The sequence below is a fragment of the Martes martes genome (assembly GCF_963455335.1).
Source record: "Martes martes genome assembly, chromosome: 9".
Classification (NCBI taxonomy): Eukaryota; Metazoa; Chordata; class Mammalia; order Carnivora; family Mustelidae; genus Martes; species Martes martes.
Window position 1 is genome coordinate 43,323,557 of NC_137896.1, and position 27,521 is coordinate 43,351,077.

Genomic DNA, 27,521 nt, shown 5'->3' on the forward strand with positions numbered 1-27,521 from the left:
TTTTTTCCCCCTCAAACGCAAAAGTTCTTTATGTTTTTGTTTCTCCTCTAATGCTTTACGTTACTCGTTTACCTGAATCAGTGTTCTTAGGCAACAGTACCTGATTTGACCCAGTCTGACCACAATATTTTTGAAATGCTCTAGTTGGTTACTGGTACGTGAATGTATTCACATAGAGAAAGTGGTTGGGTTGTCAGCCCTGGTGTCCCACAACCCCCCCGGAATGCGTATGCACAGGTGCACTAGGCTAGAGAATTCATGAATCAGTCAGCATGTGGCTGATCACATCAGGAAGGTAGCTGAAGAGTTCGGCTGAGGACACAAATGAGATGCAAAACTTGGCCACGAATGCCTGGGAGCTTGCTGTCAGTTCAGCAACCTCAGTGTCATGGAGAGCGCTGCCGCACAAAGATTTATGCACACTGGAGTCACCTGGAATCTTGTTAGAATGCAGATTCCCATTCAGGGGGTCCAGAGCAGCGTTGGTGAGTCTGCGTTTCCAACAGTCTCCCAGGTCACGAGGCCAATGCTGCTGGTCCTGCAATTACACTTTGAGTCGCAAAGAGCTAGAGGAAATAATAGTTCTTAATTATCATTGATTAAGGTTAATGGTATTTTCAGGGGCTTTCTATATAGGTGCTAGGCACCATATTTATATCATTTCTAATCCTTATGGCAACCCCGAAATTAGGATCGTGAAGACACCATGGCTCAGAGAGTGGGACACTTACCACAATTGTTCAATTAATACGTGGCAGAAGTTGGATTTAAACCCAGGCCTGCCATGATGCCAGAGCTCATATCTTGCCACTGTACAGCACCCCTCCATGGACCTTGGGGTCCAGTGTAACTGGGTTCCTGGCCCCGCTAAATTCCACATCAGCTCTGTGAGTGGGTACAGAGACCTCTGCGTCTATGCTGTCCTGTGCTCCTGACCCACAGAATGCGGGACCTCAGAGCTTCTTCCTAGGGGCCTGGGTGGGTACAACGTGAGTTACAGTGCTTGGTGCAGTAGTAAGTATTCAAGAGTTAGTCTCCTCTGCTTTAGAAACACGAGACATAGAGAGTAAAGGTTCAAAAGTAAATTCTGTGTGTCCTAAAACTCTTGAGTGAAACATTTATGCCTAAGCTGGCTTTATTTTGTCCGTTACGTAGGTTTTAGAATCAGGGCTCCTTTTCTTAACAGGATAAAGAGAGAGGGAAGCGACTCTGTGTGTGTGAGGAGATGCTATCTTGTGCCCTTAGCTGGTGCCATGGAAAAAGACTCATGGGCAACATCTAATGTTCCAGTAGATCAAAGCTGAAAAACACCCATTAGTGAAATACAGGTGTGGTTTCCTGTCATACGTGCCCTTAAGAAAAACCAGCCATGTAATGTTTAGTCTCCAGGTACTACGCTGGGCAAGATAAAAGCTTAAAATAAACAGAGGTTGGTTTTGTCGTATGTGGCTTTCCCCCAAATTGTCTAAAGAAGGAAGATTTTAATTAAGTTTTTGCAGCCGTAGAAACATATATTTATATGATGCTCTGGCGTTACAAAGTTCTGCTTCCCATTAATCTTCCTTTAAGATTATAATCTGAGTCATGGCCTCTCTCCGGTCGGGCAGCAACTATTACAGATGCTGCCATCCCCCCCAAGGCTCCGCCTGCTTCATCCAGAAAGGATGCAAGTGGACAAGAGGAAGCAGGTGCTCACACCATTTGGAGGGAGACAGAAGGGTCCCTGGAAACGGGGTGACCCAGGCTTGACAGCTCAGGAAAGAGCCGCCTCCTGACTGCCACCCCCTAGTATTTATGTGAACGCTACATTGGAGGCAATGCGATAAATGACATTGTATTCGTGTTTTGCTCTTTTCATTGACCTTACTAATTTGTGATTCATTGTCAACAGCTTCAGGGGTTCCAGAATTCTCTGGTCATCCACATTTAATCTGATTCAGTTTAGAATGTTGCCTAATCTTACTGTAAACAAGTTGTTTGGGATAGTTATTCTCTTCAGTGGAGGTTTTCACAGTCTCTTGTGTAGACAAAATACAGGTGGAAGCTCTACATTTTGTCCCTCACTTACTGCACCTCAGCCGTGATGGCCTCCTTGCTGTTCTTCATATATACCAGACCCTCTCCCACCACAGGGCCTTTGCACCTGCTGCTTACTATGCCTAAGAAGTTCTTTCTTTCATGGTTTGCACCCTGATCCCTTTAAATCTTCACTCAAATGCTACCTGCTCATGGGGCCCTCTCTGGCCAACTGTCACTCTTGAATACTCTTTGTTATTCCCCTTTTGCACGTATATTAAAATCTGTGGCACACACCCCCTTCTCCTGTTCTATAAACTGCATATTTGTTCATTGTCTTTTGGTGTTCACTGGAGTGACACTCCATGTAGGCAGGCAGGGTCTTTTGTCTGTTATCAGCACCTATAACAGTGTCTGGCACATCATAGATGATCATAAACATTTGTTGAATGAATGAGGAAATTCCTTTTTTAAAAAAGATTTATTTATTTATTTGAGAGAGAGCATGAGCAGAGGGAGGGGCAAAGGGAGAGGGAGAGAGAACCCACAAACAGACTCCCCACTGAGTGCAGAGCCTGATGCAGGGACTGATCCCAGGACCCTGAGATCATGACCTGAGCCAAGAGTCCAATGCTGAACCAACTGAGCCACCCAGGTGCCCCTGAGTTCTTTTTTTTGTAAGACCAATACCACCACTGAAACAATAATTTCTTTTTGGATAAGTCACCATTGTTATTGCATATTCATTCATTCATTTATTCAAAACAGGCTTTCTCCCTGTCATTATCAGTCATGGCATTGTGTGAGCCCTGGGGAGTAGGGAGCCACCAATGCTTCTCCCTTGTATATGAAAATGAGCAGATGTATGTTAGGTCTGCTTTTGCCCTTTCAGAGAAAGAAAGAATTTGTGGTCCATGCATTTACTCATGGTGGCACTATTCGCTGGCCATGGAAGGACCCTTGTGCCAGCTCAGCTCAGCTTCTTCCTGTTGGGCCTGTTGGTCTGTGATGTTGGGTGCTTGTGTTTGCTGGTGCACACATGGTACCATGCTGCTTGGGGCCGGGGTTGTTGCATGAAGTCCTTTCCATTTGCCTCCCTACTCAGAGCGTGGTGCAGGGGTGGCAGCAGCAGCAACATCGGCTATGAGCATGCCAGAAATGCTGGATCTCCAGCCTCACCCAAACCTCCTGAATCAGAGCGTGCAGTAAAACAAGACTCCCAGGGATTCGTGTGTACATTACAGATAGAGAAGCATTACCTTAAAACAGGAGGAAGTTTTGTATCCAGCATACAACCCCCAATGCGTGGGCTCTAGCTGGAAGATGTCAGAGTAAAACTGACAGATAGTGGTGGAGAATCTGCCGTGTGTAAGGACATGAGATCCTAAATCTTGGTTTAGGATTACACAGTCCTGCTCAATGAGTTGGAGCCAATGTTCAGAACATGTAGCAAACTAGTACATAATGTTTTATGTACATAATATGTAAGATCCACCAACATAGGGATTCTGATATTAATACTAGATACACGTCAGCTACCCCATGGAGGAAATTTTGTCCTCATTACAGACAGCAAACCAGTCAGCCTATCTCTCAGTCTGTCCCCAGTGTCACTAGAGGCAAGAATAGTAATCTTGCAGTTCTGGCCCCAGTAAAGACAAGGTCTGGTTAGGTATGATATAGTGTCTCCTTAGGACATTGCAATTGAAGCTAAAACATCTCTAGGATGAAATGCAAATGAGAGACAGAAACAAGACACATAATTACAAATATTCTCTTTTTTGAAAAATCAGGGATGTTCTGCCGTTTACCTTGAAGTTGCCTTATGCCATTTCAACAGCCATGACTGAGGCTCGGCTTGAAGAACTGGCCCAGCTGGGACTAAGTAAGTGGGTGCCCCTGCCCAGTTCTCTCCTGAAATGATCTGTGGAGCAGAGCCAATGTTGGCTGGTGATATACTGTTCCATCCAAAAAATAATCCCCATCTCCGTGGCAAAACTTGGCTCACAGGGCCGTGAGGTCCCAGAATCACACGTACTGAGAGATTTTTTCTAAGTCAGACACTGAACTGACTCTCAGAGGCAAGCCCTCTATTGGCCCCAAGGAAACCCTAACATCTCTCAGTGTCTCCCGTCAATGAATTGCAGCTACCCTAAAAGTCCACGTCCTGGTGGAACACAAACTTCTGTAATGGGTCCTATCTTTCCTTTCTGTGGTGCTTTACTGGGGAAAAGCAGTGCTTGGCAGAAAGGGAAACAGCACAGCACATCTCACGTGCACGCGTTTTGTTCTAGAAGAACACATGGGCATTGACGGCACTTATGTGCTTTGGGGAATTTGACCATGTAGGCATCTCGAGTACCATCTGTCTCACTTCCTCTGTTGTTCAGTGTCAGTCCTGGTGTCTTGGGCCGTGTCCCCTATCCTGCCATGCATCCTCGCTCTGACCAGCTGGGCACTGGCTTCCCTCTCCTGCCCCTTTGCCAACGCCCCTAAATGCAACACCATGGTTTTGGACATTGGTTGACAATGGATCGGGACATACAGTTCACCTAATTTCACTTCCTTGTCCCATTGCCCTGAGGAATTTGTGTGGGTTTAACTTTGGGGGGAGGGGAAGCTTCCCCCCCAGATTGGAAGGGGAGATTGTCTTTAGGTTTTTAGGGCTTCGGTCTTCTGAAAGATTAACAACCAGGACATAGTATTGGAATGGGAATTTGAGATGCCGAAATGCAAGTACCAGGGCTCCTGGCTCCTATAAGAAGCCTAGAGACAGATTCAGACTCTTTCTCAAGCTACGATTGCTTCAAAAGAATTGCTACATCTGTCTGAGACCTGTATGATGGGCAATTAGGTAGTGGGATTGGGAAACTGATTCCTGGTAAAAATACCAGGGTAGGATAAATGTCCCTGCTGAAAAGTTATACCATCTCTTGCATTGGAGTTTCAGACACCTTTGGAGAGAGTTTAAGACATTTCCCGAATTTAAGTGAATATAACCAACTAGATCGCTGGTCTCTTGAAGACCACCACCAGGTCTGTTTTCACAGCTGACCTCCAGCCACAGAACTCCTGGTTCTGTGGTCAGTGGGCAGTGCCGGCTTCATGCCGGGGCTGAAGGACTGAAGGTCAACGTATGTGTCCTGAGAAGAAAAACACAAAAATACCTTGTCCTAGTGGCCACTGACCAGAAGCAAATGAGGCCTAATTAATACATACCCAGCTTGTAATTTTCAGTGTACACATTACTCATTTTGTGAAGAGACAGCACTTTTTACAACTCTGTTCTTCATTTATTTGTCCATCCAACAAACGTTTCTAGAGGTCTGCTACGTGATAGGCCCCACACCAAGGGGTCAAAGTTAATAGTGTCCGTCCCTTCTCCTCCCCCACCACCCATGTCCATAATCCATATGGGAGGAAACACATTCATGGGAGCTATATGTACTAAGCCTTATTTTTTTTTTAAGATTTTATTTATTTATTTGACAGACAGAGATCACAAGTAGGCAGAGAGGCAGGCAGAGAGAGAGGAAGGGAAGCAGGCTCCCCGCCAAGCAGAGAGCCCGATGCGGGGCCCAATCCCAGGACCCCGAGACCATGACCCGAGCCGAAGGCAGAGGCCTTAACCCACCAAGCCACCCAGGCGCCCCTATGTACTAAGCCTTATAAAGTCTAGGAGTGGTGGCAGCACTAAGACCCAAAGATGGTGAGAGCCATTCCATCCAGACCTACACTGGGCAAGAGGAATGCTTATAACGCAAGCCAGTGTGTAATTTTAAATTTTCTGGTAGTCCCATTAAAGCAAATTTAAAAGGCACAGGAGAAATTAATTTTTATGATTTATTTTATTTTTTGTACTAGATCTGAAATATTTCGACATGGAAGCAATGTTTTTAAAATTATTGATGCAATAAAAGCAATACTTCAAAGGCATTAATGAGATATTTTACATTCTTTTTTTTTTTCATACTAAGTGTTGGAATCCAGCATGTGTTTTATCCTTACAGCACATCTCTCTATGGGCATTAAATTTTCATCAGAAACACGTGAACTGTATTCAGATTTCATTAAATTTACAGTTGAAAAACTACATTCACGTAACATACCCTAGTTCCGAAACTACTTCAATGTTTGCCGGTAATGGAACTGCATGCCTGTTTTTAAATGTAATTGATTGACATGAAGCGAAATTTAGAATTGAATGCCTCTGTGGCAGTGGCTCTTGCGTTGGACAGCACAGAGCCAGAGAGGAGGAAAGGGAGGGCAAGAGGAAGCAGGTGACACTCTCAGGTGTGTTTATGACACAGAGAGAACGGGACAAAGGGCTCCCCGCTCTCCCCCATGGTCAGCCATTTTGGGCCCATAAGAAAGAAACACATTTTAGGCAACCACAACAAGGCAAAGCTGTAAAGAGAGAATAAACCTAATCCAAATGGAAATCACAACAGACAACAATTATCACCATCCCCGTCTCCCACCATTTGCGTGGAAACCCGAGCCCCATATGTAAGTGACATAGGGCCGTTTAGCTACAGTAAGCAATGTGCACTGCTCCAAAGAGTGTTGAGTGCGTGTAGCCATAGTGGTAAGGAGGGCTCGGATTTAGGGAGTGTGGGCAGCTAACCACTAAGATAAAGATAAAGGGTTGAACTTGCACTTAGCGTTTGCATAGGTCTGCTGTCCTTTTTTTCTGCTGATGGGTTCCATGTGCGTATTTTTCCTCCTTTGGGGGTTTTAATGCTGAACACGTAAAACCCTAAGCAGATTGTGTAACATCCCCCAGGCCCAGCTGCTGGTCCGGCCCATTAAAGGGGAACTGCCAGGTCCTCCAGAGGGCACCTCTAGGAGAAGGGGCTTGGAAAGGGTGGCTTGCTCTGCGAGTAAGCTCAGGTTTTGTAAAGCAAGTTGGGGAGCTCCATGGCCTTTTCCAGCCTTATCCTGTAACAATTCCAGTCCTATCCTCACCTGTGCAAAGGCTGGGCTGGCTTTGTATGTTGGCCAAGCTGATTCTCAAGGGCTTGGAAGGTGAAAAGCCCCTGGAGCCTTCCTGGGAGCCCATGGCTGGGCCTGGCACCACTTCTACCCTTTCCAGTAAGGGAATGCTGTTAAAGCAAAAAAGAAAAAGAAAAAAAAGAAAAACAAAACACCCAAGTGTGGCGCCTCCCCCTTCAAAGACGTGTGTTGTCATGCAACTGTGTTTTTTTTTAATTTGTGAAGGAATGGCCCGAGAGTACTGTATTTACATTCTTGTGTTCACTGATAATGACTTTCAGATTTTTGGAGCTCTCCAGCTGACAACAAACCCCCAAACCCTCCACCTCCCCATAGGCCTCTCTCCTCAGACGGTGTTTGTCCTGCCTCTCGTCAGCTCTGCCTTATAAATGGAGTGCATTCTATAAAAACCAGGACGCCTTCGGAGCTGGAGTGCAGCCAGACCAACGGAGCCCTGTGTTTTATTAATCCTCTTTTCTTGAAAGTGCACAGCCAGGACCTCAGTGGAGGCCTGAAACGGCCCTGCACCAGGACTCCCAACGCGAATGGCACCGAGAGGCCTCGGTCCCCCCCACCCAGGCCCCCGCCACCCGCTATTAATAGTCTCCACACAAGCCCTCAGCTGTCCAGGACCGAAGCCCAGGCGAGCATGCCAGAAACAGTCAACCATAACAAACATGGGAACGTAGCTCTGCTTGGAACGAAACCAACCCCCATCCCTCCACCCCGGCTGAAGAAGCAGGCTTCTTTTCTAGAGGCGGAAGGCAGCGCAAAGACCTTGACCGGTGGCCGGCCTCGTCCCGGCCAGGAACGGGAGCCGGAGGAGCCGGAGGAGCCGGAGCCCCGCACAGCTGGCAGGCCAGGTGGGGCCCCGCCTGCGGACGCCCCGGGGGATTGCACAAGGGCTGCCGGCCCTGAATCACGGCCCCCGTGGCATGGAGGCAGACAGAGGCTGAGCGACATGAGCATTTCCACTTCCTCCTCCGACTCGCTGGAGTTCGACCGCAGCATGCCCCTGTTCGGCTATGAGGCGGACACCAACAGCAGCTTGGAGGACTGCGAAGAAGAGAGTGACCAGGAGACCATGGCCCCCCCCATCAAGTCCAAAAAGAAGAGGAACAGCTCCTTCGTGCTGCCCAAGCTCGTCAAGTCCCAGCTGCGCAAGATGAGCGGGGTGTTCAGCTCCTTCATGACCCCTGAGAAGCGCATGGTCCGGAGGATCGCGGAGCTGTCCCGGGACAAGTGCACCTATTTTGGCTGCCTGGTGCAGGACTACGTGAGTTTCCTGCAGGAGAATAAGGAGTGCCACGTGTCCAGCACCGACATGCTGCAGACCATCCGGCAGTTCATGACCCAGGTGAAGAACTATTTGGCTCAGAGCTCAGAGCTGGACCCCCCCATTGAGTCGCTGATCCCCGAAGACCAAATCGGTAAGTCCCCACTTGGCCTTTTTTTTTTTTTTTTTTTCTTTTTAAACAGAAATTGTCCGGTAACCTCGTAGGACAGTGCATCCCCGTGGCAGGTCTTTTGGCTGAGGTTTTCTCTGGGGTTCAAAACAACAACATGCTCCATGCCCTCTGCCCACTGGAATGGCACCCTAGCCTCTTAAAGCAGCCTCACTATAGAGCTGAGTCGCAGGCTTGCAACAGTTTGGGGGAGCTGCAGATGGGAACCCCTGAAAGGTTCAGTTCAGGGGTAGAGTGTGCCTTCTGAGGGTCCAGTGACCCACCTGATTTTGGGCTGTGTGTGGCACAGCCGTGGCATGTTGTATGTCACACAACATGAAAGTGTGTCTCTGCAGGCAGCGCCTGAGTAGAAAGGGATTTGTGCTGTCTTCTGGGAGGATGTTTCCCTCTGCTTTCTTTGGAAAGGACTGTTTTCACTGAGGGATGGCGTGCGTTCGCAAGGGTGCAGCCGTCACGGCTGTGCCACTGGATGAGTTTCCATAGTGACCACACCTGTGTGACAAGTGACAGCTCAGTAACCATTACAGCCCCAATTCTGGAAGCCCCCTGGGACCACCACCCTGTCATCCTTTTACCGAAAGGGGAACCGCCCTGCTGGCTTTTGATGCTGCAGAATTCCTTAAGCAACACGGTTTTGGAGTAAGCAAAAAAAAAAAAAAAGGAAAAGACAAGTTTATTTTGTGTGCTTTTCAAATAAGTAACATATTTGGAGGTCACATGAAAGGTGTTTTCTCCAAAGTCAAGGGGAAATATTTTCTTTATAACCTCATCGAAGGGCTGATTGTTAATAGTTACTTTGGCCAAGGAAAATTTGAATTTGGCAAGGCGTCTTTTTTTCCAGGGCAAGAGTGTTGCAAGGACTTTTCTCTCTCTCACTCTTTCTCTCTCTCTCTCTTTTTTAATTTCAGAAGATTGACTCTAAAAGGCTAATTTCAGAAACCTCATTCACTGGGCAGCCACAGCCGAAAGAGCTACCAGATATTTCCAGGCAGTTCATAAAGCTAAACCCAGATTTCTTCTTTCTGGTTGCGTCTCTTTGTTGAAAGTAGTAAACAGTTTGTGGTAGAGAGTAGTCTCTCTCTCTCTCTCTCTCTCTCCCTCTCCCCCTCTCCCTCCCTTCCTCTCTCTCTCTCTCTCTCTCTCTTTCTCTCTCTCTCTCTTTCTCTCTTCTCTATCTCTTTCTCTCTGTCTCAGTCTCTTTCTCCTTTAAGTAAGTTTCAGCAGCTCTTTGATTTTCTCACAAAGGAATCAAAGCCTTGTTTGTTTTCTCATGGTTTGAGCCTGGTCGATGGGGCGGGGTTAGAGTCGGGTGTTGCTGAGGAGAGAAGCTGGAAGGAATGTGCCCTCGTGGTGTGCTTCAAACTGGAAAAGGTTTCTTGGGGAAGGCAGAATAACCACCCAGGCCATCCTGTCCCCTGTCCCACCGGGAGCCCACCCCTCAGGGGAGTCCAGCTCCCATACCATAGTCACAGGCACACTGAACGGGGGGAAGAAGCTTCCTCTGGGGGAGTCCCGTGGGGGGAGCCAGGCGGGCACTGATGTCAGCACCAAGCTATGTGGGCCACAGCGCCAACCAGCCCACAGGGACAAGGTTCCAGAGGGAACAGGGGCCTTCCTTTCCTTCCCTACAGAGACTCTGGTAAGCACCCACCAGAGTGCTGTTCCCCAGGAGGCCCTTCTGCCAGCTTCTTTTGAAGGGAAGTTCAGCTACGGTACCCGCTCTCAGAGCGCAAGGGCTCATTTTCTCCAAAAACAGACATACACTTTGCTGCTCTGGAAGGAGGCAGCTTTTAATTTAAAATCTAAGGTCACGACAAGAAGGGATGTTGACATCTTTGGAGCCTCTCCTATGAGCCAGGGTTCTGGCCAAGTGATGTCAGCAGGGCCTGGCCTCACCCCTGTGAAGCCGGCATGGGCATCCCCAGTGGGGTGGGGGATGCAGGGCTTTGCCAGGTGGAGCCCTTTGTCCCCAGGCTACACTAGCTAGTAACCAGCAGGTACAGCATTTGGAAGAGGCAGCTCAGACTACAGTTCTGTAAGGAGGTGTGGGTGTGGCCAACTAAGCATTGCCTCACTTTTTGATTGGCTTGTTTGTTTTGGTTTTTGAAACCTTTGCATGAAAGCAACTACCTCGTGGCATGTTGCTTCCCCCATGAAAGCATCGTTCTGTGTTGAAAGTACAATGAATGGGCTGGGCTTTTGAAATTAAGAGGAAGGTGAACCAGAGCGGAGGTCAACCTGAGAAACTCAACACTTGCCCAACTGGAGAGGAAAGATGATCAGAAAACCGACCCCCTTCAGTGTGTAAGTCACTTGGTTAGGACTCTGACAAAAAACGGGACTTAATCTGATAGTCTTTGACATCCTCGAGAGCGAAGTGATCACTAGTTTACTCTAGACTGGTTGATACAGTCACTCCTTTGAGCCTCATTAACCAACTCAAGGTTGGTACATTTACATAGATATTATTCATCTTTTGCAAATTCAAAAATGGAGGCCAAGATATAAGAAGTGACTTGTAGAGGGTTTCAGTGCTGATAAGTAGGCAAGCTTGGATTCTACCAAGATCTTTTCTCAATTGTTTGCATATTCCTACTGTATCTCACTTCCCAGAAGGAAGTAATTCACTTTTAATGGATTCACTCTGAATGGATTCACTTTGAATGCCATCTCCAGAATACCAAGCCTCAAGATGGTTCTGAACAGGTATCTGCTAATGCTCCTTAGTCTGTTCAAGAATGCCAGTCTAGTCCTGTCCTCCATTCCCACAACTTTGGAAGGTGATCGCTCTGAACCAAGAGGTGGGAATTTACATATAAAGCCTGCATTTACAGAATGTCTGTCCTGAAATCAAGGGAGGTGGAGGAGGCATTTCACTGGCTTAACCCACATAGAATTAGAGCTGTCATTCATATGTGAAAAATGACTGTAGGAATGCATGCGTGTCTACAGTTAGGATCTAGAGGTGGTGCTAATCTGTCTTCTTCAGAGAGTGGTTCTTCGGTTGTCTAGAGAAAAGCCAATGAAACACCAAGCAGCCCTCACTCAGTGCCACTCCATATGTCTTGTCACAGCCCTTCCGGCCAGTGCTTTCTAGGTGAGTGTAAAATGATAAGTGACCAACCTCAAAAATGAAGAAAATGGCCACTCTAAATGGTTGTGTCCTAGTATGGAGAATTTACATTCTGTTTAGACTACCCTTTAAAGCACCATCAACAGGAAGCCCTGCCATTTTGAGGGTCTTGAATCAATGTCAGTGGATTGAAATCAGCTTCACTCTCCTGGCTGGGAATGAAGCCAATGGGGATAAGACATGGTGAGTTGCCACATGAGTCAAGCCCCCACATGTTGTTTCCCTTCTGGAGAGCTCTCTGCTCACCCTCATTCCCCCGTACCCTACAAAGTTGTACAAGAAAGGACAAACAGATACTTTTACAAAAACTGTACACAATTTCAGGTCCTATGAGAAAGTCCTGGGATCGGTAACTTCATCTGCAGCGAGGTATACTCAGGACTGGCCTGGCCTACCCTGTAAAATAGAGACAGGTTGCAACATTTCTCATTTTTCTATCATGTGTGTTCCTCTTTGGTGAGCTTGCCCATCATACCAGTCTTGCTCTGGTCTTTTTCAGCCGATGGGAGATATCAGTTCAAAATTTCTGATCGTGAAACTTCCACTCTGCAGAACTTGTTGCATTTTTGTGGTCAGTGTTTTTTTTTAAATTTTATTCAAGCAAAAGAACTTTCATTTCTGATCTGACATTAATCTTGGGAAATCCCTGTTTTCAAGGTTTGTTTCAAGAAAAACGAAATTTCTCCAACTCCAAAAATTTTACTCATCTCAAATTTTCTATTTTGTTTGAACTGCCCACCATGGACTGTCAACAACCATGGGGGGGAAAAACACAAGTATTCGTAGTCCTAAAACTCAGTAGCAAAAAAATCGATACAATAGTGTTCTGCTTTATTTAATTGCTATGTACTAAAACTTGTATTTTCTCTGAAGAAAATTTTAATTATTTAAAGAAAACTTATCTTTAAACTCAATTTGGAAATATGTGATTTTTGTTTTTTTTAATAGCAAACAATACTGAGAAGTGGTTAGACACCAGAGAGCATAGCACGAATAAGAAAGGGGGTTTGAAATGACTCCCTAGTAGTTAAACAGTTACTACCGCTTTGCTTCCTCAAGCTTCAGTATCCAGTGTGAATTGTTTTTTAATTTGTATTTCACAGTTTCATTCAAGCCCTTGAGTAATTATCTTCTCTTTTTTAGATTAAGGGTCTTTCTGAGAGATTTTACCAGAGGAGCCTATTGGTGCCAAGATGAGATTAGAATCTTGAGTCTGACTTCTAATCTAGACCATGTGATCATAACACCTGCAAGGAGGGAATGTCCTTGTACAGCTGGCAAAGGGTGGAGAGAAAGGAGAAAAATTGACCTCTTGCAAGATATAAAAGGAATGCTTATGTTAGTTTTGAAAATTAAAGAGAGGACACCAGCTGGAAGCACCTGTTTTTTTTTCCCATGGGGCATCAATTTGTTGTATAGTTTTTGCCTTGGGACATCAAAAATTGGGTTAATCATAGCAACTAAAAGAAGGGTCACAACTCTGGAGTTAAGGATCTCTGTGAGGAGTCCCCGACTCCATGATACACTGTGCAAGGAAATGGGTAGCTCAGGAATTCAGAGAAAGAGAGCCCTTGCTAACAAGGTGGGAACTGGGATGGCATCACAAAATAAGGTTTGTGCTAGAGGGTTTTCTGACTACATCCCGAGAATCTTCCATCTCAAGAGAGTCATCAGCACCTGCTGGGCAGGAAACATCATCAGGCAAAAGAGGAATCTGACAGTGATTGAGAGCGTGAGCAAGGGGACATTTGAAAGGATGTGTTGAATGAAAATGGAGGCATCAGCATCTTTAAGAGTCAGACACGTCCACCACTACTTTACTTCCGCCAACAGAATGGCCCCGATTGGCTGTCTTATCTATAGACAGAGCCCTCACCATCCCGGGACCCACCTCCAGGCTTGCCTCACTCCCCCAGTCTGTCTACAGGCCAGGGCAGGAACACCCCCCACCTTACCTCTCAGGGACAATGTCCCCTTTTGAGACCCTCACTTACTGGCCAAGCTCAAGGGCTTCTTTTAGAAACCAGAGTCATAGCCCGCCCCTCCGTCAAATCCAAGAGTATGTGTTAAATGCATACTGTGTTTTTAATAGAAGCAAGTGAAAGCCTCCATAATCCCTCTCCAGTGTGTGGTTCTCGATGGTTTACGGAGCAATTTTATGCATAGAAGCCCCTTAAGTCCCCTTAATGCCTTGGGGGGGGGTCCCCTTATCCTCATTTTTAGAGATGAGGAAACAAAAGCTTAACGAGGTCAAGCCCAGGTGCAAATGGGACTGAACCAAATCCTGTAGTGGGCTTTTCACATCACCCAGAGGGGCTACACTGCCTTTGTGGGCCCTTTTATGAGGAGAGAGGAAGACGGCAGTGGCGAAGTTACCATACCAGAGGCAGCCTGCTCTCCACAGGACTTAGCATTGACTCATCAAGTTCTGCTGGGTAAAATGCCGCCACTTCCCTCTACCCTCTCCACACTCGAGGAAGTAGGCCAGGAAGCACCGCCCAGAACTCAGGGATGCAGCTAGATTTAGCTCCGCCTCCCCAAGGCCAGAGGAGCTACATAAATTATTTGGAATTTTTCTTCCTTAACTTTTTAAAAAAATATTATTTATTTATTTATTTATTTATTTGTCAGAGAGATAGAGAGAGAGCGAGCGCACACTTGTGCAGGGAGAGTGGCAGGCAGAGGGAGAAACAGGCTCCCAGCTGAGCAGGGAGCCTGATGTGGGACTCGATCCAGAACCCCAGGCTCCTGACCTGAGCCGAAAGCAAGCGCTTAACTGACTGAGCCCTCCAGGATCCCTAGAATTTTTCTGTAAGGAAGATTGGGCTCTTCTCCCCTGCTTTGTTTTGTTTTTAGTATTTATTTATTTGAGAAAGAGAGCAGGGGTAGAGGGAGATGGAAAGGGAGAGAGACTCTCTAGCACACTCCCCGCTATGCACAGAGCCCATCATGGGGCTCGAACCCAGGACCCTGACATCATGACCTGAGCCCAAACCAAGAGTTCGTTGCTTAACCAACTGAGCCACCCAGATGCCCCCTCCACTGCTTTGGTTTTTACTGGCCTTTTACTAGAAGGTCCTGAAATCAGTGTGACAGATTCCATACATAAACTATGACGTGAATTTACCTATACTTTCCATAATGCCTTTCCTCAAAGCCCACCAAAATGAACAAAACTATGAGTGAATCACCACCCTATCCAGTGCTCCCCATCTTTATTTTGGTGCGATCTTCCTTTATCATTTGATAAAGCGCCCGCTATTATTTATGGGCTGAAGCAGGCTTTGCTCACAAAACGTAAAGCAAACCAGGTTACAGGACATCCCTGTGGGGTGACAGGATGCTGCAGGAATGAGGGTGACTGCCCCACGTCATTGCCAGAGTCATGCTTCCTGTGTTCTGCACGGGTAAGGAGAAGAAACATAATTTTCATGTAGCCACCCAAAGGAAGCATTTTCGGTTCAACTCATGGAGCCCCTGCTACCTGTGGGCCTCTGGCCAGGGACTGCCACAGGTTCTCATGAGCGCCCCCCAAGTCTGGTGTCAAGAGAGAGGTCTAGTTTGCTCTATGCCAACGCAGAGGTCACACAGAACACCAGGGACCCAGGGAGTGGAGAGGAGGCGGGCAGACAAGGCTGCATGGGAATCCATGTTGGGAAAAGCAAGGAACCCACCAGCCACAGGGAACAGCATGTGAAAAGGTGCACAGGCACGGAGGGGCCACAGTACTGTTGCCTTCAGTGAGAACATGGGTTGCTTCTTCATGAGGATATGGAGCAAAGAAGGGTGGGCAAAGCAGGGGTGCACCCCCAGAAGCTGTCTTTAGGGTGGTGGGAAGCATTTTAGAAAAATCGCTCCTGGCAGGGTAAGAGTCAAACTCTTCAACCATCTCTGTAGCCCAGGTACCAACCAATTGAATCAGACACTGGTCATGAACACCTGCAGGCCAGTGTGACAAGCCGGGAGGCCAGGGGCGTGGGAGACACAGACGCAGAGCGGGGAAAGCGGTGTGACCCCGGCCTTTCCAATTAGTAGACTAAAAACTGTCAGCAATGAACTGAATCCACCCTTCATCTCTTGTCCCAAATGGGGTTGGGAGCTGTCCACCTCTCAGGTGGAAAGACACATCACTGTCCAAGGCACTCAGCTCGTCTGGGAGTCTGAGCTGTTAGACGGGGACAGAATGAGGCTGTGAGGAAACACTGGCAAGTTCCAAGCAAGAAAACCCAGAGGGCCAGACTGCAGCTCTGCTGCCTTCGTACCTGTGGGTGGGAGGGGCTGAGGAAGAGTGAGAGGGCCCAAGGGAGCAAGATGGCCAGAAAGCCAAGTGGCTTTTCAATTAATTTATCAAAGCGCTTTCAGTTCCCATTTCAAACCAAGTAAACCACAGTTAACACAGAGGACGACAGAACCAAACAGGTCTGAATGATTAAACCTGGAATCCCTATCCCAAGGTACATACCCCGCATTCCAAAGGAACGGAGGGGACCGGCGATCCTTGCCCATTGCCTAGGGGACAGGTGGATAGGAAGTGCTCACCCTGTGGGTCTCACCAGAGCCGACAGTCCCACTGGGAAGCTGTGAGTAATCCCATTTTATAGAGGAGGAAGCTGAGGCCTGGAAAGGTCACCTTCTTCCCTCCAGGTCGCAAGGTAGGAAACAGCTCATGTGGACTTCACATGTAACCCGAGAGCCACTTGAACACCAGGTGGTCCGCTTTTTAGTAGTTGGTACAGAGGATTATTAGCAGAGTTCTGTTGTGGCCGTCTGGTTGTCCCATCCCAGCTCTGCTAGGACGGGATGGATACATTTCTCAGCTGAAAGACAGAAGCCTGTGGTGGTTCAGAGTCCATGCTCAGGTTGCACTGTTGGGTTTGAAGTCCCAGCTCTGCTGATGATGAGCTGTGTGTGCTTAGTCATGTGTCTTAACATCTCTGTGCCTCCATTTCTTCATATGTTATATGAACTAGACACCATTGTGCCTGCCCCACTGATGCTCACTTACCTGTTTGATTCCCAGCTGCCGGTGCCTAAGACATCTTGCCTGACATTTTCACATGCCCCCAGAGCTCTTGTCCAGGGAAGATGGAACGGCTGGGAGGTGAATGCCCTCTCCACCCTACCGGAGCCTGAAGGGAGTAGGTGTATAAATACCCCAGCTGACTCCCCTCTGGTGGGACCACCCTTGAGGCATGCCCTGAATTGTGTCTCAAACTTCCCACAAGGTTGAGCTGGTTGAGCTCCAGCTGCCCCCAGTAATAACCAGCTTAACAGAGCACTCAGCATTGGCAGCCTTCTCTCCCATCCCACTCCCCTAATCTGCCATGGGTGCTTCCTGGGCTCACCTCCCAAGTGAACTACTCACCCTCGAGTCCCTGTCTCAAGGTTGGCCTCTGGGAGAACCCAAGCTAAAACGAATAGGAATTTTGTACTGGTTTCAGTCAAAGGGTGGTTTAAATCCTGAATCTGGGTAAAGTGCAAAACAGTGCTGGCTACACACGGGCACACAGTCAGTGTCAGTTCTAATCCTTAATCCAATGAAGCAGTCAAAGGAAGATAGATTAGCACATAAAGAAAATGCCCAGCTCATGTTGTTGTTCTGGTCCAGGGGCAGGCCCATCGTGCCAGCTGACTTGTTGGCAGCCCAGACAGGCTTACAGCGTGTCTCCACCACCCTGGGAGAGACATTTGACTTTTACGCTGCATAGGCACCTGCGCAGTGAGATGCCCTAGTGCCCACTTCCCACTGCTGAAATGAGGGTTAACATACAAGGGGGGCCATATGTAGAGCCCCTTGGAATTAGAACTGCTCAGAGGACGCCCAGGACGTTATAAATTACACAGGTAGAACTTCACCATTAAAATTTAGCTTTGATTTCTGTCGCTTTCCTATTACAAAAAAGTAATTAACCAGAATGCCAGAACTCAAATAAACCAAGAGGCCATGTGACCTCATCTTTTATCTTTGTCAGCTAACTCCAGGTTGCAGCCTGCACATTCTGGACGTTATGTCGCTTAGATTCTGGGTACTGTGAGAGTCTCCCGGAGAATGTCACTGGTGATTTTGTTTTGTTTGGGCCACCATTCAGGGTGCCAGTTCCATCTCGCCTTCCTTGCGCCATGAGATAGCGGTTCAGAAGTTGGAGGCAATGACAGAGAGGTGAAGCGACTTGGCCAAAGCCGCGTAGAAAGATAGAGTCCGGCTGGCTGCCAAGCTGCCTGCACCTAGTGTTCTTTGTAAGGCACGCACCTTCTCTGGATTTCACCTTCACCTCCCAGGCTCTCACTTCCCCCTAGGCAGCAGTGGATAAGCAGAAAGTGCTCAAGCTGATGCAAGAGCCAGTCTTGTGATGCTTCCCTGTCCGAGCTCTGACCTTCTCTGGTACCTGTTATGCTGTTGGTCAGAGTGAAGCAACAGAGACAGAGCTCTCTGTTTCATTCCTGGAAAACACCAGAGGCCAACACATCGAACGCTTCCTAATCGTTACTACACCGGGGCTCATTAAGCCAAGGAGCATCTTAGTCTCCGCCATGTTCTTAACCATTTCCCTCTTGCATATGAGCCTGGGGAACGATTGATAGGATCTATCTAAATATTTTCAGAAAGTTGGCCTCCACTTTGGGTCATTCAGCTAACAATTGGTTTCAAAAATTCAAAACATTGTAGTTCAGACAGTTCTCTAATATTTTCTTGTCCTTTGCATGTTTGTTTGCAGATAAATGCAATTGACATGATCAGGTTTCTTGGGTTCGAATCCTGGCTTGCCTTCTTGCTAGTTGTGTGGCACTGATCTCCTAATTGGGTCTAATTCCTCATCTAGAAAATGAAAAACATAACAGTCCTCCCTCCATGGGGTTTGTTTGAGTATTTGAAGAGTTGGTGTATATAAGGTGTCTAGAATAGTATAATTATTCTTACAGTTTAAAAGATTTTTTTCTTGGACTTTAAGCAACCACAGATAGTAGAAAACAATAGGTAGTAGTAATTTATAAGAAATGTGACCTGGGGTGCCTGGGTGGCTCAGTGGGTTAAAGCCTCTGCCTGCAGCTCAGGTCATGATCCCAGGGTCCTGGGATCGAGCCCCGCATCGGGCTCTCTGCTCAGCAGGAAGCCTGCTTCCTCCTCTCTCTCTGCCTGCCTCTCTGCCTAACTGTGATCTCTGTCAAATAAATAAATAAAATCTTAAAAAAAAAAAAAAGAAATGTGACCAATCCGTTCGTTCATTCTTCCTTTTCTTCCTTCCTTCCTTCCTTCCTTCCTTCCTTTCTTTCTTTCTCTTTTTCCTGGGCTAGTCCATACTCTGAAGGATTTTCTGTTCCTTTTGTTTCTCCAAATCATTTTTCCCTCTTGCTTTGTGAGCAGAATCTGTTTTTCCTATTGGAGAGAAACAGGTGGGTTCCAAATCTCTGTTATTTGGACTTTATTTTTTCCTATTCTTTATGCTTATTAAGGACTTTAGGAGGGCAGGGTTTAGGAGTAAAGTCCTGGAAAAGAATGCAAAGAGACCAGTCCTATTTCTAAATTATGATCTTTAAAAAGTATACTTTTAAAAAAATCGAACATTGTTTTGTTTTGTTTTGTTTTTTGTTTCCAATTTTGGATTTTAAGAGAATGGGCACTTGGCAATGGATCTCAGATTTTAACCATCCTAACAAAAGATTTCCATAGCACCATTCCTGAGGGTGGGAGTCTGTGGCACAGAGACCAGTGTCCCTTCCCTGGTGGTGAGGATGAGTTGCATGAGGGTCCCTTGCTCACTGGTAATGGGCTTTGTGCCGTTGTAATCCCAGGAACAGCACAGAACCTTGTGTAGATGACTCGTGTCAACGCTCTGGCTCAGAGATGACCAGGCTCACCCTGAGGTTAAAAGTTGCCCTTGGGGTTCAAGGTGAAAATCTCAAGCTGGTCTGCAGTTGTTTTCTGTTGGTTTGATTTATGCAGAATTTTGTAACTTACATTCATAAGATGTGCAGATCTTAACTGCTCAGCTTGACAGATTTTTCACATATGCGCACGCACAGGTAGCCCCGCCCAGATCAAGACATAGAACATCTCCATCTCCCCAGAAGGGTCCTCCCACAGCCTCATGTATTCCTGGGGGTGACTGTCATTCTGACTTCTGTCATCATAGATTCAATTATGCCTGCTTTTGAACTTTATATAAATGAAATGCTAAAGGAGATACTCTTTTATGTCTGGTGCTTTTTTTTTTTAAGATATTATTTATTTATTTGACAGACAGAGGTCACAAGTAGGCAGAGAGGCAGGCAGGGGGGTGGGGAAGCAGGCTCCCCACTGCGCAGAGAGCCCAATGCGGAGCTCGATCCCAGGACCCTGAGATCATGACCTGAGCCGAAGGCAGAGGCTTAACCCACTGAGCCACCCAGCCGCCCCATATGTCTGGCTTTTTCACACACATTGTATCTGTGAGATTCATCCCATTGCATCTGGAGTAGCAGGGTGCTCTTCATGGAATGAATCTTCCATTGTCTGAATTCCATTTTCTGAATTCCATTCTACAAATATATCCTTGTCTCCTTTACACTGGGATGGGCCTTTGGATGACTTCTGGTTTGGGGTGATTACGAATCATGCCACTCTCCATGTTCATGTACAGTCCTAATTAATGATTGGCATGACTTTTGCTCCCCTTGGTGACCTCATTCTAATGGGGTGGTCGTCGCTTATAACCATGAATGGAGCATGTATGACCTTTAGATAGAGAGCAATAAACCGGCGAATGTTTATAAAGCACCTTGAACTAAATTAAGAGATCGTTTACTTTGGAAAGCAAGGTGATTGTTGAAAATAGTTGTGCAACTTCAAGCAAGTCATTAGACACCTCCAAAGCTCTGCCTCCTCATTTGTGAAATAATACTAATATTTTGCAAAAGTAAGAGAGTTGTTATAAGACTTAGAGGAGCTAATGAAGTAAAGCACTTGGAGCCTAGCCCAACTGGATGCTCAGTGTCAATTGCTGTTGTTGACTTTTCAATGTAATGGTCATTTAGGGTAAAGTCAAAGATGCTGTAAAGTCATACAGGCTCATTAACACAACGGAACCAACATAGACCAGGTAGTTTGTTTCAATGCCAGATGCCAAGTGAAAATGTTGTTCTGTTTTTCTTCTTACTTTATAATATCTTTTGCTCCAACTTTGACTTCTATAGCTATATAAGGTCTAAATTTAAGCAAAGATCTCCTGGATATAGAGGCAGAGGAAAAAAAAATTAGGCAGGAGAAGCAGGTCATTGTGGGGTCAGCATCCACTTTGGCATGAGTTTTAACTCCCAGTTATGAAAAAACTGTTTTTGGGGTTTGGGCATCTGGCTTAGATTTCTCTTTGTTTCTGACTTCCTAATTATAGGTGGTAATTTGGATGCATTGTGATCTGATCCAATGTCAGGAATTCCCAAGGCCAGAGAGAGAACTCAACGGTTTCCAGTTTTATATGGAAGTAGATCCATGAGCTTCCAAAATGGAATCACGTTAAAGTCTCATAGATAAGGTCTGGCTATCCAGGTAGCTTTAATGAGAACGGGCAAACATTTGAGATCAGAAAGCTGATGTTGAGAAAGAGGAGAGATAATGATTATATAAGTCATCTTCAGTCTGGATCTCCAGATTTATGGTCACTTTACTGTCAGCCAAGAAAGCTACCTCATTGGGCAACCATTCAAAAGAAAGAGGGAAAAATAATGCCTTCCACACCTAAAGGTATTTCCAAACTCTGGCCAGAAGCACATTTCAAAATTTTTAGAATTTTTATTTTGAAATCATTTCAGACATACAGAAAAGTTGCAATCATGTCTGCCCTTTGTCATGATTCCCTGAATGTTAGCCGTTTGTCGTGTTTCATCCTTCCGCTTTCCCTTTGCTTACACGCACAAGCGTGCACACGCATACACACGCACACACATACACCCGTCTTTTTTCTGAGCCATATCAGAGTTAGTTGCAGATGTTGTGTTCCTTTACCCTAAATCCTCAGTGTGTATTTCCTAAAAACAGAGACATCTTGTTACAAATATAGGAAAATTAACCACAAATCCAGTGTTTACAGTAGGACCTAACCTGCAGACTTTATTCAGATCTTATCCACTGTCCCACTAATGCTCTTTTATAGCAAATGAAGTAAAGAATTTGGGGTCCAGAATTCAATCTAAGAAAACATGTGTATTTAGGTGAACTTATTTTCTCTGGCAATATTTGAAGAAGTCTTAAATCTCCTCTCTTAGCCAGTCTTTCCTTATAAAATAACATATTTACTTACCTGTCCACCAGATGATCAGTGGAAGGACTGGATCAAAAGAATGTCTTCTAGAATGTCTTCACCTGGGCACATGGGGAGGGGCCATAAAAATAGTTAAAACAAATCTATTTCATTGTATTGACTGTCTGCAAACAAACAAACAAACAAATTAAAAACCTGTAAGAATTTATTAGGGAAGATTCACATTCTGCAGCTTTCCAGAAAACGTACTAGAGCGTGAGGAGTGGTGGCACTGCTAAGTTTTGTTGTCTCAGTGGGTGTGAAGTGGTAACCTGTCCACCCTGTAGCCAGTGCAGAGTTGCAGAAGTCCTTTCTGGGAAAGCAGACCTTGCGTTTCTTCTTCCTTCAGACAATGGTCACAGTTACTACACTTTCTTTGGCAGATGTGGTGCTGGAAAAAGCCATGCACAAGTGCATCTTAAAGCCCCTCAAGGGGCACGTGGAGGCCATGCTGAGGGACTTCCACATGGCCGACGGCTCATGGAAACAACTCAAGGAGAACCTGCAGCTCGTGCGGCAGAGGAACCCCCAGGAGCTGGGGGTCTTCGCGCCAACTCCTGATATTGTGGACGTGGAGAAAATCAAAGTCAAGTTCATGACCATGCAGAAGATGTATTCGCCGGAGAAGAAGGTCATGTTGCTGCTGAGGGTCTGCAAGCTGATTTATACTGTCATGGAGAACAACTCAGGTGAGTTGTCCAGGCTTCTTGCATTTCCCGCCAGGGTCAGGGATGTTGCCAGGGACACATCAGGCTCTCTGATTCCCAGTTTCTCTTTGTTTCAATCTCTTCATTTCACCAAGCAGTTCGCAAAAGATACAAGTGTCACGCTGGTGTCTGGCAAATTGGCCACTTGCAACAGATGGGTAATACCAAGAAAAGTAAGCGGTTGAGGCGACAAGACTCTTGTATGATACCAATTTATTAAAGATTTAGTTCAGGGAAGTGGATGCAGCTTCAGTCTCTGGAGAGTGAAGTCAAATCCTTGCTCTGTGAAGGAGTTCATTAACTATGGGGCTTTGGCTACCTTAGTCTACTTCTAAAGTGAAGTTTCTGTACCCGACACTGAATCTGACCCTGTCCTTCATAAGGCGGGGATTAGATGAAGCAATGCAGGCACGATAGGAATATTAGTAATTATCATTACTACATTTTGGCCATTGAGGGTTTGTGTCAGTGGTCTACGTCCGGCATGGGTCAAACATAGAGCATTCAATAATAATACGGCTTCAGTACAACCATTTCATTGGCTCTCCCTTATTTGCTGAAGCAATGTAATTGAATTCACGATAGAATTACATGGTTTGAAAGTAAGTCCTTGGGTGTCCTCAGTTCTGCTTCTAATAGACCCAGACCCAGGAGTCACCATGATTCATGGCTAGTGATTGGGTCTTGCGTAGTACCGGGGCTTCAGTGAGCCTGTGATCAACTTTTCCTATAAGTAACATTGTTCCATGGAGAAGCAACAGAGACAAAACACAGGCTGTATTAAACACAGTATTGAAACACTGTATTAAATACAGTGTTTTAATTACAAAACACTGTATTAACCACCACTTGTATAGATGGGAATGTGTGTGCACTTTGGTCATTGTTGAGCAAAGACATGAAAATGTGAGCTCTTGAGCCAGTCCTGATAGCGTGTGAACATCGCCTCTGAAATTTGCAACCATATTGCACGTACAGGAAGTATATTTTCTATAGTTCAGAAAAGCCCTCATGTAAGTCCTAAAATGGTGTCTGCCCAGGATTATGTTCTTCTGATGCACAGTTTCTCAACCTTAGCACTAATGACATTTAAAATGGATAATTCTTTATTGTGGGGGCTGCTTCCTGTTTGAAGTTTATCGGTATTCCGGATGTCATTTGCATCCCACCCTCTAATCATGACAAAGAAAAATGTCTCCAGACAATGCCAAATTGGGGGGGAGGGGCAGGAAGCAGGGAGGGAGGGAGGGGGCAGGGAGGCACAGTCACCGGAGTTGAAACTCACTTATATAATGAAAAGTAGCAAATAAGGACTAAAAAAAAAAATTTGCCATGTATTAATCATATGTATCTATTTGACATATGCTGAATTTGCACATTTCAATAAATTAACTGTGTGCTCACATTGAACAGAGAGCAAAGTACACCTCCCCCCTCCCCAGAGTTTGGTCCTGTCATTATGTTGATGATTAATTTCCACAGAAGGCAGTAAGGAACACAGTAGAATTCACAAAGGATTAACATAATAAGTAGATACTTAGTAAATGTTTTATAATACTCCTTGCTGAAAGTTAAACTATTTGCAAGTACTCTGTTCTGTTGCATAACTTGATGCATATCATGAAAGCGTGGAGAAAATCTTTCATGTGTTCATTGAGTCGCGGACATTTCATTCTGAAATTGTAATGTTAGAGCTGGTCTCAGACGCGAGCAGCCAGGAGGGTCACAGGCTGCATAGGATTCCAGAAACACCCACCTCTGTTTATGAGTAACACATTTCCCCCAGATGACTCCTAGCCATCTAATAAAAGCAGTGTGCGTAGGATATGAAAGAAAGAAGTGTTGGTAAAAATATTCCCATCTTCCCCTTTCTTCCGATCCCAGGGAGGATGTACGGAGCTGACGATTTTTTACCAGTCCTGACCTACGTCATAGCTCAATGTGACATGTTGGAACTGGACACGGAAATCGAGTACATGATGGAGCTCTTGGACCCGTCGCTGTTACACGGAGAAGGTAATAATCGCTTGATGGCATGGGAGGAACTGGGATGCCCTTTTTTTGGTTTTGTTTTCATTTTTTTTTTCTTGAAGTGAGATTCACATAGCAGCAGATTAACTACTTTAAAGTGAATTGTTCAGCGACATTTGGTACCTTCACAGTTCTGTGCACCCCACCACCTCTGTTTTGCCCCAAATAAATAACAGATTTTCATCACCCCAAGATAAAACCTCATGCCAGGGGTACCTGGGTGGCTCAGTCATTAGGTGTCTGCCTTTGGCTCAGATCATGATCCCAGGGTCCTGGAATCAAGCCCCACATCCAGCTCCCTGCTTGGCGGGAAACCTGCTTCTCCCTCTCCCACTCCCCCTACTTGTGTTCCCTCTCTCGCTGTGTCTCTCATTGTCTAATAAATAAAATCTTGAAAAACAAAATAAACAAACCAAAAAACCCCCATGCCCATTCAACAGTCGTGTGGGTGCTTTTTTTGACATTGTAAGGGTTAACTATGGTTTTAATTTCTGTTTAAAAGAATGTGCTGACTTTTTTCTAATTATAAAAGTAATCCATATTCACTGTGGAAAATATGGAAAAGTCAGAAAACCACAAAAATAGAAGCTGGTGATAAATATACTTCCCTGAGATAGGTTAATTGCAATTAAAAAAATATTCAAAAGGAAAAAAAATGCCATTTTAAAAAAAGAAATGGTTTTCTTAAGGAAGACAGAAGGTATAATATCCTGCTGTTCTATCAGTGAAACGGATGAAGGCTGGCCTTTTGTTTTCATCTGTTTAAAAATGTTGTTCTCAGCATGAAAACAACATTGATTTTCTTTTCTATTTCAATAATTGTTTCTTTGTTAATTAATTAATTAATAATTGTTTTCTATTTAAATAATTGTACTGCTGTTAAAATACAAATGGAGCGGGATAAAATCTGGGCAGTTTACTTTCAACTCACCTTGTCAGTTCGGTCTCCTTCTTGTAGCTGCCTGACCCCAGCACGTCTTAGCAGAAATTCCTTCATGCATATGGGTTAGGTATTTCATCCTGGAAATAATTGGGATGTTTGTCCTTGTGGTGCACAGCCTTGAAAAGCAGAAATAACTGAGGTTCTTGTGGGAGCTTGTCTTTTTAAAGGAGAACGAATCAGGGTCTTTGCATTGTGAATCCTATTAATCCATTTTCATGAGCCCAGATGGCCCCTGAGTGGTAAATTGTTGTGTAGAACTGTTTTCATTTTTGTTCTTTCTTTTCTCCACTGAGTTTTAGTCTGGTCTTAAGTAAAAAGGTCCATGTGCTGATTGGATTCTGCAGGGAATGTGTCATACTGGGATTTTCCCGGGAGGGAAACTGAAGTGTATTGTCACCCCCAGAATGTGTCCCTTAGCCCCCTAAGTCCTCAGTGCTTAGCCTTTTATTCAGAGGGTCTGTCCTCCCTGGAGCCCCCAGGGTACGAGGTATACCCTTCCCAGCCCTTGAGGGACAGTGCTGACTCAGGATTAGTGATGAGTATCTTTTCATCCTGTTCCCCCACCCCAGAGAGACAAGAATGAAACTGTGATCCCATTAGCCTCTCCCCCATTTACCCCTCCCCTCTCTAATACTCATCATCCTGGAACCAGACATTCCATGATGATCCTCCAAGACCTGCCTGGAGCTTTCCTTGCCTGCCCTGGGACTTAACAGGAGAGGAGAAAGCATGTAGTTTTGTCCAAGAACCAACAGAAGCATACCTTCGTCTCCATGCCCTGCTTTCCTTTCTTCTGCTGCATTATTATTACACTTCCATAGGCTTCTGGGCGTTGTTTTAGTTTTAGTTGTTTGGAGCTGTAATCATGCTTAATTCTAGAAATGAGTTTGTCAAACTCTTGGGACTTTGGCTAAAGGGCATGTCAGTTTCACTTAGAAAGTCATCATTCTGGGGCGCCTGGGTGGCTCAATGGGTTAAAGCCTCTGCCTTCGGCTCAGGTCATGGTCCCAGGGTCCTGGGATCAAGCCCCGCATCGGGCTCTCTGCGCAGCGGAGAGCCTGCTTCCCTTCCTTTCTCTCTGCCTGCCTCTCTGCCTGCTTGTGATCTGTCTGTCAAATAAATAAAATCTTTTTAAAAAAAAAAGAAAGAAAGTCACCATTCTGTTGCTGACAGCGTATACTTAGGACACACACAAGCTTACATCTTGTGGCCTGAGGACTGAGACAGCCACTTCCTGCCATCCTTCCCAGCATTTCCCCAGAGTGAGGCCCTGCCCTGGGCACCAAGCTGGTGACAGATGGACAGGTGGCTGTCCTTACCTCCAGGAATCACGTAGGAGAGAAGGACAAGGGCCCAGAGGGTGAACATTTGGAGCAGCCAGTGAGCCTGCACTTAAACGAGAGCCTGCCTCTGCTTAACCGTCTCTCGGGCTTCTTGGCTCCTTTCCTTGGGAAAACAGGCCAGCCCAGTCAGGCTGGCAGTGGTTACAGACCAGGCCTGCACGTCAGGGACATGAAGCTATGCAGACCGGGAGGAAGACACGCATTACCAACCCAGCCCTCTGCGGCCTGCTCAAGGCCTTCTTTGGTTTTCGGGGCTGCAGCCCACATCTCTTTTCTGCTGTTTAAGCAGGTAGTTTCATTTACGGAAAAGGCGTCACAGAATCCCTCTTAAGTGCACAGCTCTAGAGGGAGGGTTATAGTTTTGCTGAAATGTAACCCTTCCTCTAATTGCATCCACATGTTTCAGAGTGTGGTCATCATTGGGCTTCCAGAATTTTGAGTTTTCTCTTTAGCGCCCTGGACAGATCAGAGCTATGGAGTCTAAAATTTGACATCCAGAGGGAACACCCTCCCTCCCAAACTTGACCGTATCGGTCCCCCAGGCCCCAGCTCTGAAACTGACACCTCTGTACAGCCTCACGTGAACACTTAGGTCCCTGCTGATTGCTGGGAC

The 27,521-nt window shown here is 45.9% G+C and overlaps 1 protein-coding gene across 2 annotated transcripts in view; it reads left to right on the forward strand.

Annotated features, from left to right (window-relative positions):
- Positions 1-27,521, forward strand: part of RIN2 (Ras and Rab interactor 2) — a 177,940-nt gene that overhangs the window by 143,124 nt on the left and 7,295 nt on the right. For both annotated transcript variants that reach the window (XM_080813107.1, XM_080813106.1), the window contains 4 exons: positions 3,810-3,901; positions 7,293-8,441; positions 22,268-22,573; positions 24,476-24,607. In XM_080813107.1, the coding sequence (XP_080669233.1) occupies positions 3,810-3,901; positions 7,293-8,441; positions 22,268-22,573; positions 24,476-24,607 (1,679 nt within the window). The remainder of the gene's footprint in view (positions 1-3,809; positions 3,902-7,292; positions 8,442-22,267; positions 22,574-24,475; positions 24,608-27,521) is intronic.